This window comes from Andrena cerasifolii, chromosome 2 (genome assembly GCF_050908995.1).
Source record: "Andrena cerasifolii isolate SP2316 chromosome 2, iyAndCera1_principal, whole genome shotgun sequence".
Classification (NCBI taxonomy): domain Eukaryota; kingdom Metazoa; phylum Arthropoda; class Insecta; order Hymenoptera; family Andrenidae; genus Andrena; species Andrena cerasifolii.
In genome coordinates, this window is record NC_135119.1 from 15,420,862 (window position 1) to 15,434,022 (window position 13,161).

Sequence of the window (13,161 nt, forward strand, 5' to 3'; positions counted from 1 at the left end):
CGAGAGCGCAGGGCTCATTGAACCTATTTGTGGTCCGATGCACTCGTTTCTGGAGTAACTGCTTATTTACGGATACCGAGGAATAGAAGAAGAGAATACGTCCCTAACAGGGACGCTGTGGAGTTGCGAGGAAACGAGTGACTCGGCCAGAAACGTCTAGCGGCGCGTATCAGCGTAGAGCAGGATATAAGCAAATTAAACATGCATAATTAAAACGAAATAGCGACGTTCCTTCCGTCGCGCTGGCGCGGTTCGGAGGACCTAAGGCGAGGAAGGTCCTCGTAGCAACATCTGGCTGCTATGAAGTATAAAGAGGCATGCGATATCATCCGCAGTGAATGCTTAATTAAAACCTCAGACTCCGGCAGCGAGCTTCCCCTAGTCGCTCGCTAATCGCAAGAACTGCCACTCCCGTTCAACAAGCCCTTCCCCGTCCTTCCCTCTTGCATCTTTGTCCTTCCGTCACACGCTGCCCCTCGTTCTCCAACTTTTTCTTCCTTCATTTGGCAGCGAACATATTGAAAGTAATGTCACCGCTCGAGCAGCCTTCCTTTTCACCTAGCGCAGCCAAAATGCACTAATATCGATGTAGTGCTGTGACAAACGGGCACCACCGAGCTCTCGGAGGTTGGACGAAAGAGCCGTCCAGAAGCGTCTCCCTGAGACCACGGCGGAGGAAAGCGGGGTGATTTTATTTGGAGCCTTTAACGAGTTCGCTTTTACCTCAGACGTCGGAGAAGAAAAAGTTCGGAGAAGGGTCGGCGGGGCGTCGTGTTTCGTCGAACGAAGGGCGAAAGTCTCCCTTGTGGAAAGCGAGGACTCCGAAGACTCGTTTCGGTGATCCGATGATTGACAGATCGAGCCCTACCCGCAGTCCGTGCCATGCTAAAATGGCGACGAAAGATGGTTTATTTTTAATGGCGGATGTACACCCAGACCTGGTCCGGCATATCTTTTCTCGCTGGCGAAGAAGTGGTGCTCGTGGACGGGGGTCGCGACTAGTGTTCCTGATTTCTCGATATTTTTTGCTTCTCGAGAAGTCAGAAATGAGATCATATTCCTTGAGAATTCTCGAGAATTCTCGAGAAATTGAAAAAGATATTGCAAAAATTATATTTTTGGAAGAATGTTGATAAATTTTATCAAACAAATTTTTATTAAATATAATTGGTAAATTTATTTATTTAATACAAAATTTGTACAAAGCGAAACATTACTTCTTGGTTTTAAAATTTATTTTTAAATAGCACAATGCGTCTAATGTAGCATCAGCGAATCTATTTCTTTTTTGTGGCAAAATCTGTTACTGTTATATTTTCACGTTTTATAAATATCTAGCTTGGCTGTTAAATGAAAGAATGCGTCTTTTGATCCTTTTGGAAGAAATTCTGGATCATGCAAAAATTTTATACGGGATACAGTCTTATCTCCTCTTTTCTATATTTCTTCTTTAATAGCCACAAGAAACTCATTAGGTACTTAATATAGTATACAATTTTTCTAAATTTTTAAATAAGAATTTAAGAGCACCTTCAGCAGTTAATAATATCGAATCTTCTGTACTGTGATTTTCTATTGGAATTCATGTAGGTTCTAATGTTATTAATAAGATGTATTATAAATTGTAGATGTGTTTATACTTTCGCGATTAACTAGTAATACATTAATTTACGAAAATAAATGAGATTTACAATATTTTTCCTAGACTTAACTTTCTCGAGAAATTATAATATTTCTCGAGAAATAAGAAATAAGCAATTATAAAATTTCTCGAGAAATTCTCGAGAAAGCATTCTCGAGAAGGAACACTAGTCGCGGCCGTGATACTGGTCCGTAATAAAAGTAACGCGAACCGTTGTAAGAGAATTAAAAGGATTCTCGCCAAAAAAAAAGAAAATGAAACGTTGAATGGGTATATGTAGGTACTTGGTAAGAGAGCACGAGTCTCTTTATGTCATTCGGTAGCCTATATATTTAGGCGTCTTCGCGGGAGGGGTGGCGATGTCAATATATATGCAAACGCCGACATAACGATCTATCGGTACGTAAATATATAAGGGGTACAAGGGGATGGTGGGCGAAGAGGGCAGGAGAAAGGAGCCGACAAAAAAGGGGGCGGAAGGGGCGAGAAAGGGAGACAAAGGCGGACGAACGGGCACAGAAAAGGAGAGAAGAAAGTCGAGGCTTAATATAAAACTTCATTTCGCAATCGGTGGCAGCCGGAGAGGAAAAGGAGAGAACTGACAGACAGAATTCCAGTATCGTCGCGGAAAAAAGGACCTCGGCTGGAATCCTCATTTTTCTAGTATTAAGCTTAACCGAGATAAGATAAGCGGCGGCATCGAGTCTTGCTGATTCGAACATGCGGACTTGCGAGGAGAAGGTATTTTGTTTCTAGTGGGGAACGAGGAGGCTTTCAAGGGAAATCTTTTACACGTCGGTGGAAATGCACATTTTCAGTAAATTGTGCAAACAGGTGACTTTAAATTTCAAAGAGAATGTTCTAATTTTCTAATTGATTAATAGAATAGAGGTTCAGCACCTTTAATCAAATTTTATAAATTCCTCATACATACCTGTACATACATTCCCCGTGGTATTAAGGGGTCATGCTCAGTCAGGAGGCCGAAAGAAGGGTGGTCTTTGGAAATTTTTTACTCAAAAGCTATAACACATTTCTCAAAAAATCTTTTCTCCTTTTAAGGATTGCATCTAGTAGCGTGCGTCGTATTTTTTTTATTTAAAAATAAGGATCAGTAACTAAGTTATTATCCATCACTCGAAGGCTCTCTAAATAAAAAGGCTTCTTCGGTGACCGCTGCTGCTCGAAAGTCGATCATCTAAAATAAAAAATGCTTAGTTTCCTTTTAATTGTCGAAAACCAGGCACGATTTATGCTAAAATTTGAAACTTTTACTTTAAACATCAGCCATTTTTTCCCAAATCAATATTTCGAAAAATCCTTCGTTCAAATACTAGATAATATAATATAATAAGTAAATTCTTTTAAATTTTGTTATTTTAGATGATCGACTTTCGAGCAGCAGCGGTCACCGCAGAAGCCCTTTTTAGAGAACCTTCGAGTGCTGGACAATAACTTAGTTATTGACAAATATTTTTAAATAAAAAAATTCCGATGCACGGTACTAGATGCGATCCTTAAAAGGAAAAAAGATTTTTTGAGAAATCTGTTGTAGCTTTTGAGTAAAAAATTTCCAAACACCACCCTTTTTTCGGCCTCCTGACTGAGCATGACCCCTTAAGCGTTCGAATGCGACTTCTAGGACTACTTCGATTCAATCCAAAGTCGGATTCGAATCTTTTCGGACGTGGAAAGCGGCAAGAAACTCGAAAAGCAAAATGTTATCGCAAGGAGTCAGCCCCATAGTGATAGAGAGAGAAACTTAAGGGAGGTTTGGATGAAATTTGCAGCATAGGCGAAATCAGGGTAGAGAAAGGAAAGCTGGATGTCTCGGGAGACAGCGGGAACGCGTCGATCGGTACACGACACCCCTTACAGCCCCCGATATATTCTTCCTTGGAACTTTTCGTCCGTATATTTCGAGCATCCTTCCTATATCCTTTCATGGTACGGCAGCAAGAAGGGGTCGGAGCGGAGCAGAACGCGGTGCGCGCGCGATGAAACTTTTAATAAATGGCGGAGTCGATATGAAGTATAGGACTTTGACATATCGTGTGTCTGTAATGTATAGTTAAATCTGGCGGCAGATGTGGCGGCTGCTCTCCTACCCCTCTCGATCTCGCGCTGTCTTTCTCTGCACTCCGCTCCGAGCCATCCGCGCCCTCGTTCGCGTTCCGTTCGACTCGGTTACCGCCCTTCCCGGCCCTGGCTCTCTCTCCCTCACTCTCTCTCTCTCTCTATCTATCTCTTTCTCTCGAAAATTTCCACTCTAACCCAGTGGCGCGATTGAATAAGTCAAAGCCGAGCTGCGATCACGAGCGCGCGATCGCGATTCTTGGTTTTTTCGTTCCGCCAACAGATTCGGATCCAATAAACTCTGCTACGAACCCGCAACATGCTCCACGATTGGCAGTGGTCGAAATTATAATTCAGCGACCAACGGTTAACACGATTGGATCTCGCATAAAAAAAAAACTTCTTTCGCCGAACGTGAATTTGTACCCAAGGTTTGGATGCGTGAAAGGCGAACGAAGAGAGGAGAAAAGGCAACACGGTTTCCCTTGCAAGCGATTCGTCTACATCCCAGGGTACACCTTAAAACGAGGGTAGTGGCACGAGTTTTTTGTTTCGCAAAGCGGTAGCCGAACTTCTCGATCAAACCGGCTGTCTAAATGAGAGCTCCTCCACAAAGCGAATCAGGGTAATCTGTCATCAAAACTGCCCCATGGCAAGTCGCCGTGACACCAGCCGGCGCCCTCCAGCACCCGAAATCGTTGCGGCGACCTCGCACCGGTGCAGCGTGCACTCGATGCGCAGCCACCGCTCTAAACTGCCGTCGAACTTAGCCAAAAATTCCCAAACATTTTCGCCACCTTTTCGTTGCTCTTTGCCGGCTTTAGAAACTCGCAGACGGTATTCCACAATAATTTGCAACAAACCGGTGGCAGCAATTACAGCCAGTGACGGCTATACAGTATAAACATTAATGCGCGTGTTTGGAAGAAAGCAGAGCAACGCGCCGATTCGCAGCACAGTTAAACTCGAAAGACAAGAAAGTCTAATCGTAATGAAATCGTCCTTGGCAAAGTTCGATCTAATGTTTTCCTTGAAATTCTCCTGTGTGTGTTGCCTTGAATCGTTTGAGAGTACGCAGGGAACAACATTACTGTATAGAACGGAGGATCTAGTCGCGGCCATAAGTAAGTAGGTAGGTACATGCTCTACATGTAGGTACCTATGTATACGTATAGAGGGTCGATTCTGTCGGAAGATCGAGAGATAGATTTTTACCTCTTGGTCGGCCGTTCCCCCGAAGCCTGAAGAAAGTGGGACCGCGTGGCCGAGCCCGAGCACGTGAGAAATTCCCCTCCACGTGGCTTGGCCTCGGAAGCGACGCGCTCGCGCGTCCCGCCCACAGTTGCGCCGGAATCCATGACCGCCCAAGTCGGCCTCGTGCTCGGCTATCAAACAGGAGAGTCGGCTGGCTGCACTGCCGCGGCGAGCAGCAGCTCCGTCGGTGTACCCTGCTGGTTCCGTGCCCTCCGAGCCCTCCGAGCCCTCCGTGGAACAGCCAGCCCAGCCCGCCTACGACGCCGGAGGGCTGTACCTCCGCTGCCGCGATACCGTCGCGCCATTGGTCGACTCGTTCTACTAGCTCGCGTCACGTGACTCTCCCGCACCCCCGTTACACGCCAACAGAGAGTTTCTGCACCGCTCTGCACCGTTCTGCACCGCTCTGCACCGCTCTGCACGGACCCTCGGCCGCGCCGTGTCGTGCCGCGCCGGGGCCCCCTACCTTGCCGAGAAAAGAGATAGCAGTAACAACAGAGACACGCCACGGAGAACACTGGAGAAGCGAAAAAGAGCGCCGGTGGAGCTCGTCAGAGTGCCACCGACTGGAAGTCACCGAGTGCGTCTCCATCTCCGTCTCCGACTCCTTCTCCTTCCGAGGCCACTGCACGCCTCCTCCGCCTCTTTCTTCTCTTCCACTTCGCTTCTGGTGCAACCCTGTCCCCGGGCTCCGCCACCAGTCCAGATCTTCGTCGTCTCTTCCCCCACCTGCCGCTCGAATCCGCTCTCTTGCCACGCTTTCTCCGCCGTTGCCCTTCTCGAGCCACCACCACCTCCGCCTCCAACTTCTCCTCCTCCTCCTCCACCTCCTCCTCCACATCCTCCTCCTCCTCCTCCTCCTCCTCCTCCTCCTCCTCCTTCTTCTTCGCGTCACTCGGCAAGCGTTCATCGCGATCGCTGGCTCGCCAGCCTGCCTAGCCAGCCTAGGTTCCGGCCGATTGGAACGCTCCTGGTAGCCCTGGTCTACCACTCGGACCGCCGATCTCGCGCGTTTCATCGATCCACGGATCGTGTGACAGTGCTATCGCGTTGTGCTCGATCGCGAGGGCTTCGTCACCTCGAGGTGCGTTCGCGGGGATGCGAGTGTTCGTTCTGTGCCTGCGTAGATTCCCGTGACTCGTGGTTCGCTGCAGTGAACATTTGGCAAGACATGACGCGCGCGGTGAATGTGGTGAATCGGGCTCCGTCGCTGACGGCCGATTAATCGCGATGACGACGATCCACTGAGGATCATTCCAAGTGAATCGCGGGTACGACTTACGGTGCAGCTGTAACCTACAGTGGTGGAAAGGGGTTATGCGTCGGAGAGAGGTGTTTACGTGATTCCCATGTCAAAGTCAAAGCTCCATTAAGATTCTTCCTCCTACTTTGGCCACGCTTCCCTCACAACTGTCCAGAGATTCTATCGGATGTTCCCCGAGAACGAATGAGTCGGTGAACAAGTTAATCAGCCCAGCCAGATAGGGAACAACCTCCATCTCGTAACAAGAATTTTACGTGGTTGAGCCAGCTCTGTGGTCCTCTACCCCTACTATAGCTCAGCAATCGAGATACCGCTGTCAATTACGGTTCATCTCGTTCCATGCGCGGCAAGCAACAAAGTTTGGCCTATCAAGAAGAGGATTCCGAGGAATCGGCGCAGCTGGGTAGCTCGGGAAACGTGCAGCAACCCGGTGGCCAGCTCGAGGCGTTGGTCCACGCAGGCAAGGGGCTAGAAGCGGGCGTGAAGACGAGGCCGACGACACCCGTCCTGGCGAACGACGGAGGGGGTGGCTTCTGGCTGGCCACTGTGGCCGCGGGGGCAGGTGCCCCGGCCGGGCTGCCCCCGCACGGGACCCATCATCCAGCCATGGACCCGACATGCGGATCCGCGGAGACCGGCTTCATCAACAGCCAGCCGTCCATGGCCGAATTTATGACGGCGCTCCCCCAGCTGGCCGGCGACGGTAGCCTTCAGCATTCTCCGGGAACCGGAGGATCCATCAGCCCAGGATCCCATCATCCTGGTTACCACGCGATGATGGACCCTCACGGTGTCGCCGATCCGTCCGTCAACGTGCCCGAGTATCCCTGGATGAAGGAGAAGAAGACCACGCGGAAAAGCAACCAGCAAGGTAAGAGGATGACGCGAGGATTCGTCCACTTCCATGACCGTGTTTAGTGTTCACTTCGATTAAGCAGGATTTTCTGTGAGAAGTACTCTATCATTGAGCACGCTTAACTATCAACCGATCTCGTCATTAAAATGTTACAAAAGTCGCATTAACAATTAGCGTTCCACGTGGAGAATTAGGGGCTCGTTCGCTGCAGGAGTATGATCGCGGAGGTAGAACGACAAATGTCCGAGTCAATTAAGGTTGACTCGTCGGATCCTGCGTGTCTGTTTGTAGCGTTGGTTAGCCTACGCAGGAGCTGGGACCGTATCGTCTGACCAGAGACACATTGTGGCTCGCCACGGGGTGCCCAATGTCCGACGGCTAATGACAGTCCGCAGCCACTCCTTTTCCTCAAGAGCCCCGGAACCTCGGCATCTGGAGCTCATCACGTGCGAAAACCGCGCGTTTCCCAAGCATTCGTAAACACTCGTCGGCAAATTATGATGTATCGCCCCGTCGCGTCGCGTCGAATGAGCACTTGGGCCGGTGCGACCGCGGACAATCGATAGACCGATGGCCAACACATGCGGGCTCTCCGAAACCCTTTCAATGAGGATGAATTATTGTCTTCCGGGGATGAATCGCCCGTGCCTAGCGTTCCCTTTCTCGGTCACGGAGAATTTCCAACCCCGGTGTCTTTGCGTGATCAGAAAACCTTTCACCGATTCGTTCTGCCTCGGGGTTCACCCGACGTCGCTTTGGCTCGTCGAAATACGTATGGGTCTTTTGGAGTAGCGATCTCACCGCAATTAATTCGATCATCCCTCGCCTATCGAGAACCCGCGCGATGCTTCCCGAGTCCTCTGATGATCAGTGCAATCTCCTGTAAACAAATTGCATAACCGGAAGCAGAATAAGCAACGTCGCGTCGGTATCCCATTACGTCCAGGAATTGCTAACGTAGACTATAATCGACTCGGTGTAATAATACGACTTGTGTAATTAATCAAATTGCGCGATACATTCGTCGAAAGTACGGGGCAACTGTCATCTTATAATATTTTCCAGCGCGAAGCGACTATCGCATCGAGTACTAATTAAGTAACAGAAGGTAATTGGACACATCCGACTCACTTTGACATTTAAATCAGGTATCAAGTATCAGGTGTTGGACGAGGAACGAATAACGTGGAATGATGATCAACGAAGATCCGGTGACTTAATACGTGACACTTATACCTAATTAGTTGATTCTGACATCCGTGGCGGAGTACCAAATTGTGCATCGAAACTAACCGCAGCATCAGGGACTAATCAAACAACGTTAACGACTCAATCTATGACACACAGTTTATTTTGATTTATATGCCGGGGGGGAATCAAGTTGTACATCAAATTAAATGCAAAAACCAGTGTTAATCAGAGGTCATCAGCGATTCAATGATCGTACTGTTCCAAACAATCGGCGGATCGCTTCGGCAAACTGTTCCGTGCAATTAATCAAACATTAAGGATGACAGACATTTTGTATGCTTAATGCAGTAACGTATACCATTATTTCAACGAAAAGTGAAAGATGGCTTTCTGTACAGTTTCACTGTCTTTCTCCTTCGTATCTTACGTTACTGGCCCGAACTTCTTTTCTATCCTTCCTTTCCGTTACCCTACTGACTCGCCATCTGCACTGCTCTATTTATCGTGCGGATAATGTACTCCCGTCTACTTTAATGCTCGCGTTAAAGTTCCAAGCCGTTAACGATCTCCTAAGCAAGTCACACTTAATCCATCATAAAAGAGCATTCAACTGTTTCGACTCGTTAATCGGTAAGCTTAAAATCGCGTGGAGAATGGGAGTAGCGAGAACACGCGGAAACGGCAAGGTCGTAGGTGGCAGAGGACGACGCGATCGCTTTTCAGCAACTTGTTGGCTATTGTCGGCCCATCGAGGACCAATAAATCTGCGAGAGAGGTCCGCGGCACGCTCCAGCGACAGAAGGTCGCATGTACACGCTCTCGTGGGTGGCAATACGATCCGAAGGGTGGCCAAGTTTATGGGCCACTAGGGCCGAGCGCGTTCTACAACGGTAGCCCCCTCAACCTCTACCCCCGGCCCCCCTAACGGCTATTTCCATTTATCTAACCGTTCGGAGATCGGCCTCTCGGTGTTATCTGAAAAGTCGCGGCGACGACTCGATGCGCGATGCGGCGCGGCGCTGCGCAGCGGTCCGGTCGCGGGACACGCCGGAAGATTAAGTGTTTGGCACGAAGGTTAACCAGCCGTTGGCCAGGCGGTAACACGCGGAATCATCTGTAAATTGAGCCCAGGGCCAATGGGAGAGAGCGTCGGGACGGCCATAACTCACAGGGCCTGCTGGCACCGATGCTCCCGACCTCACGGCCCTCTCAACCCTCCCAACCCTCTCCGTTCGTCCGCGTCCACCGCCGTGTCCGCGTTTTGCCTTCAACCCCGACGCGCTGTCCCTTATCGTCCCCCGGTCTTCAACCCCTTCGCGATCGCCCACGATTCTATCTGCGACCGAATATTTTAAGTCGAGGGACGAGCAAGGGACTAGGCTGAACAGGATTATACAACCACACGCAGGGGCAAAGTTTTGCGATAGCTAGATCAGGCTTATATGCGGCTCGACGACTCAATCTGCACCGCTCGCTAAAACCACGCGTAAAACCTCCACGTGCAGTCTCGAAACGCAACACACCATGCGTGCCAGTTATCCCTGAAGCACACAGTGGTTTCGCGTTTCATAGCAAGCGAATCTATATAATAATCCCGATTGTAGAATCTCGATATGGCTCTCAGCGGACGAGACAACTCGTTGCTCCAAGGTTGCGCCAGGTGATCGACGCACGGTTCTAGAATCTGTCGCGAATATTCGTTAACAGCGGTCAAGGGCGACTCGTGTGCAATTACGCGAACGTGAGTGCTGTCGCCTCGATATTAATTGTGAAAGGGACGAAGCCTGTAAGATGGAAACGTGCCCGTCACCAGGAGCTAGATAGCATCCTTGCGGGAGGGTGGAAGCCCGAGGAACGAGATAGCAAGGAGGATAATGATAATCCAGCCTCTAGCCTAGTCCTATCCCAAGGGATGCAGGGATTAATTGACACATCGGCGTTTTGGAGGAGTCTTCTGGGTTGGCGCCTCCGCTTTGCTAGCCGGCGCGGCGACGTGACTGATGAGACGCCTCGAACAAGCCATCGTGAAAAACACTCATGGATTCGTTGGCTTTTTTGCGCTATCCGGCAAGAATTACCAAGCAAACCATCGGTTGCCACGCTGCTGCCCTCTTTCCCCCCTTTACCGCTCACGATCAGTCTCTCTTGGTGGTCGCGCCTCCGTTCCTCCCAAATAACTAATCAGACGTCGTTCCCCTTTCTCCCTGTGGTTGTCTGTCACCGCGTGGAGAGGACGCGTCGATGTTACAGAGTGGAATTTAATGCGAGCACGGTGACGCACGATCAGACGTTACGGTCCTGGGGACGCAGAGGATTGTCTTGCGGACACGATCAAAGATCAGGTCTTCGAGGAAAATTCGTTAGCGAGTTTCGGTCTTGGCAGTGAAACTCGGCGAGGAGTAGCTACTAAGAAGACACTTGTCAAAGAGGATAGTGCACGTGCTTTTAGAAATTTAGCGATGAAAGCTTCGTAGCTAGGGAATTCAACCCCGGGCTCCCGGCGGTTTTTTGGATCCCATTTTTATATTTTTCAGTTGTTCATAAAGTAATTTACGATTTTAAAAATTCTCGAGATAAGTTATAACTTGATATATCAAATCCCGGGAGTTTTAGAATAAAAAAAACAGCCGGGATCCCGAGATTACGATCTTGGGATTGAATTCCCTATTCGCAGCTAATCCTTCAATGCGAACTTGCCCTCTGTGCTTACTGGGAAATGTTATTCGTAGTTGCTTGTGTAAGCCATCGAACGAGATCGGCACGCCTACGTCTCTCAGTGACAACCGCTCCGTTTCGCTTGATCGTTAATAACAAAGGAATCGGTCCTCGGGAAGGGCCGGACGGAATCGGGTATTCCCGTCGATTTCGTGATAAAGGTGATTGAACGATTAGGTCCCTACCCTTGAGAAGGGAACGAGCTCGCGGAGAAAGGAGCATCGAATTTAAAGATTCATTGGCAAGTAAATCCGCGGCGAATTAGAGATAACTCTCCTAGGAAATCCCAGCTGGCGAGGTTCTTTAGAAGCGGCTGCGTTTGCTCGTCGAGAGGAAGAAGAAAGGAAACGGCACGACGGGCGGGGGAGCCCTCTTAAGACTATGATATCACCGGGACCGTATTTAACCGAGGATAAAGTAGGTACACGTTCGTAGAAAGAACTGTTCGAATGTCTCAGCGTACGCGATAAAAATGCGAGAACGTCAACCTTGGTACGATTTCGGTACGAGTCTCCTGCTGATGCGTTCAAGGACGAAAATGTTTCCCCCTTGAGGGGAGGTTCCGGCCTAAAAGTCGATTTTTTTATTTCATTTTTCGAATGTTCAACCTTTTAGGAATGCATGTTTAAAAGGATTTGTTGAAATTCGTAAAATTCCCGAAGTTATAGGCATTTGAGTAGCGGCAAATGCATGAGTAACACCCGGCCACTCGGCACTCGCGTAAAACTTTAAACGCGTTTTTCTCGAAACAGTGTTCTCAAAACGGTGGGACCTGTATCTCCAAAAGTTATTATCCGATTCGACCAAGACTTTTTTTTTACTTGGAAGAATATACTTCTGGCTAGGAGGGAAACCAGAGAAAAAAAAATTGAAAATTTATAATTTTCAAAGGCGTTGAAAGGACGAAAAATATAGGGGAAAAGTGATTTCAAACTTCAAGTGTCGTTATTTTCTTAAAAAATGTCATTTTTGTAATTTTTCCAGTTTTTCTCCTAGCTAGAACTATATTCTTCGAAATAAAAAAAGTTTCAGTCGAATCGGATAATAACTTTTGGAGATACAGGTCTCATCGATTTGAATAAATTTCTTGACGCTTTGACTTTAACGACTCGCCAGTGCCGTCTGTAATGATTAACTATAAAACCAAAAATATATTTCTATAATTTAAGACATCCTTAATACAATGCAAAAAGTCCCATTAAATTATATATAGTAGTTTTCCTTTAATTAATTCCTAAAGATCACCTATTTTTTGGGCTCTAGACCGGAACCTCCCCTTAAGGGGACTAGGCAGTCAGATCGCTCGAAAATCACGTATTCTTTGCAAATTAATTACAAGGAGACGAATACAAATTGTGACTAGTAGTTTTGGGCAATGTTTGTTAATACTATAAACAGTACAAAAAAAATTATTTGAATAATATATACATATGTATGACAGCGCTACACTTGCCTGATATGTAGATACTTTGTCTGGAGCCGCTGTAATTTTGCAGTGATTCTGGCCGTAAGAAATTGAATTGTGAAATATCCTCTGAAATTGATACTTTGCCCTGGCCCTCATTCTGCCTTGAACCTATTAAAAGAGAAAACAAATCAAAATTATAAGTATAACGGTTGTAAAACGGCAAATTTTAAAGAAATGAGATTTTTCGCCAGGGAGTTTGGGGTTGTATTTCGGCTGCTGGAATGGGCGAATTAGTTTTCATTGATGGAATTGCGGATAAAAATAAATATTTAAATATTCTAAAACAAAACTTACATAAAAGTGCTATTAATATGAACTTTCGTAACAGTTTTAAATTTTATCAGGATAATCACCTCAAACACAGATCACGTATAGTTCAAGAATATTTACTGTATAATTGTCCAACGGTATCGCACCCACCTCCACAGTCACCAGACTTAAATCCGATCGAAAATTTATGGGATTACTTAGATCGTCGAATCAGAATAACACCCATAAAGACGAAAGACGAATTAAAATTACGATTAACCGAAGAATGGCCACGTATTCCGTTAGAATACTTAAATAAAATTACTTCTAGTATGCCCAAACGTTTAAACCATGAACATAAACAAAAGGGCAATCCAACAAAATATTAAAATTGATGTAATTTTCTTAAAGTATACGTATATTTTACATAAAAGCATTACGGTTTA

At 47.3% G+C, this 13,161-nt stretch overlaps 1 protein-coding gene across 1 annotated transcript in view; it reads left to right on the top strand.

Moving 5' to 3' along the window:
• The first annotated feature begins 5,936 nt into the window (after positions 1 to 5,936).
• Positions 5,937 to 13,161, top strand: part of LOC143366124 (uncharacterized) — a 37,359-nt gene continuing 30,134 nt past the window's right edge. The window contains exon 1 of the mRNA XM_076806917.1: positions 5,937 to 7,107. Coding sequence (XP_076663032.1) covers positions 6,576 to 7,107 — 532 coding nt within the window. The 5' untranslated portion in view covers positions 5,937 to 6,575. The remainder of the gene's footprint in view (positions 7,108 to 13,161) is intronic.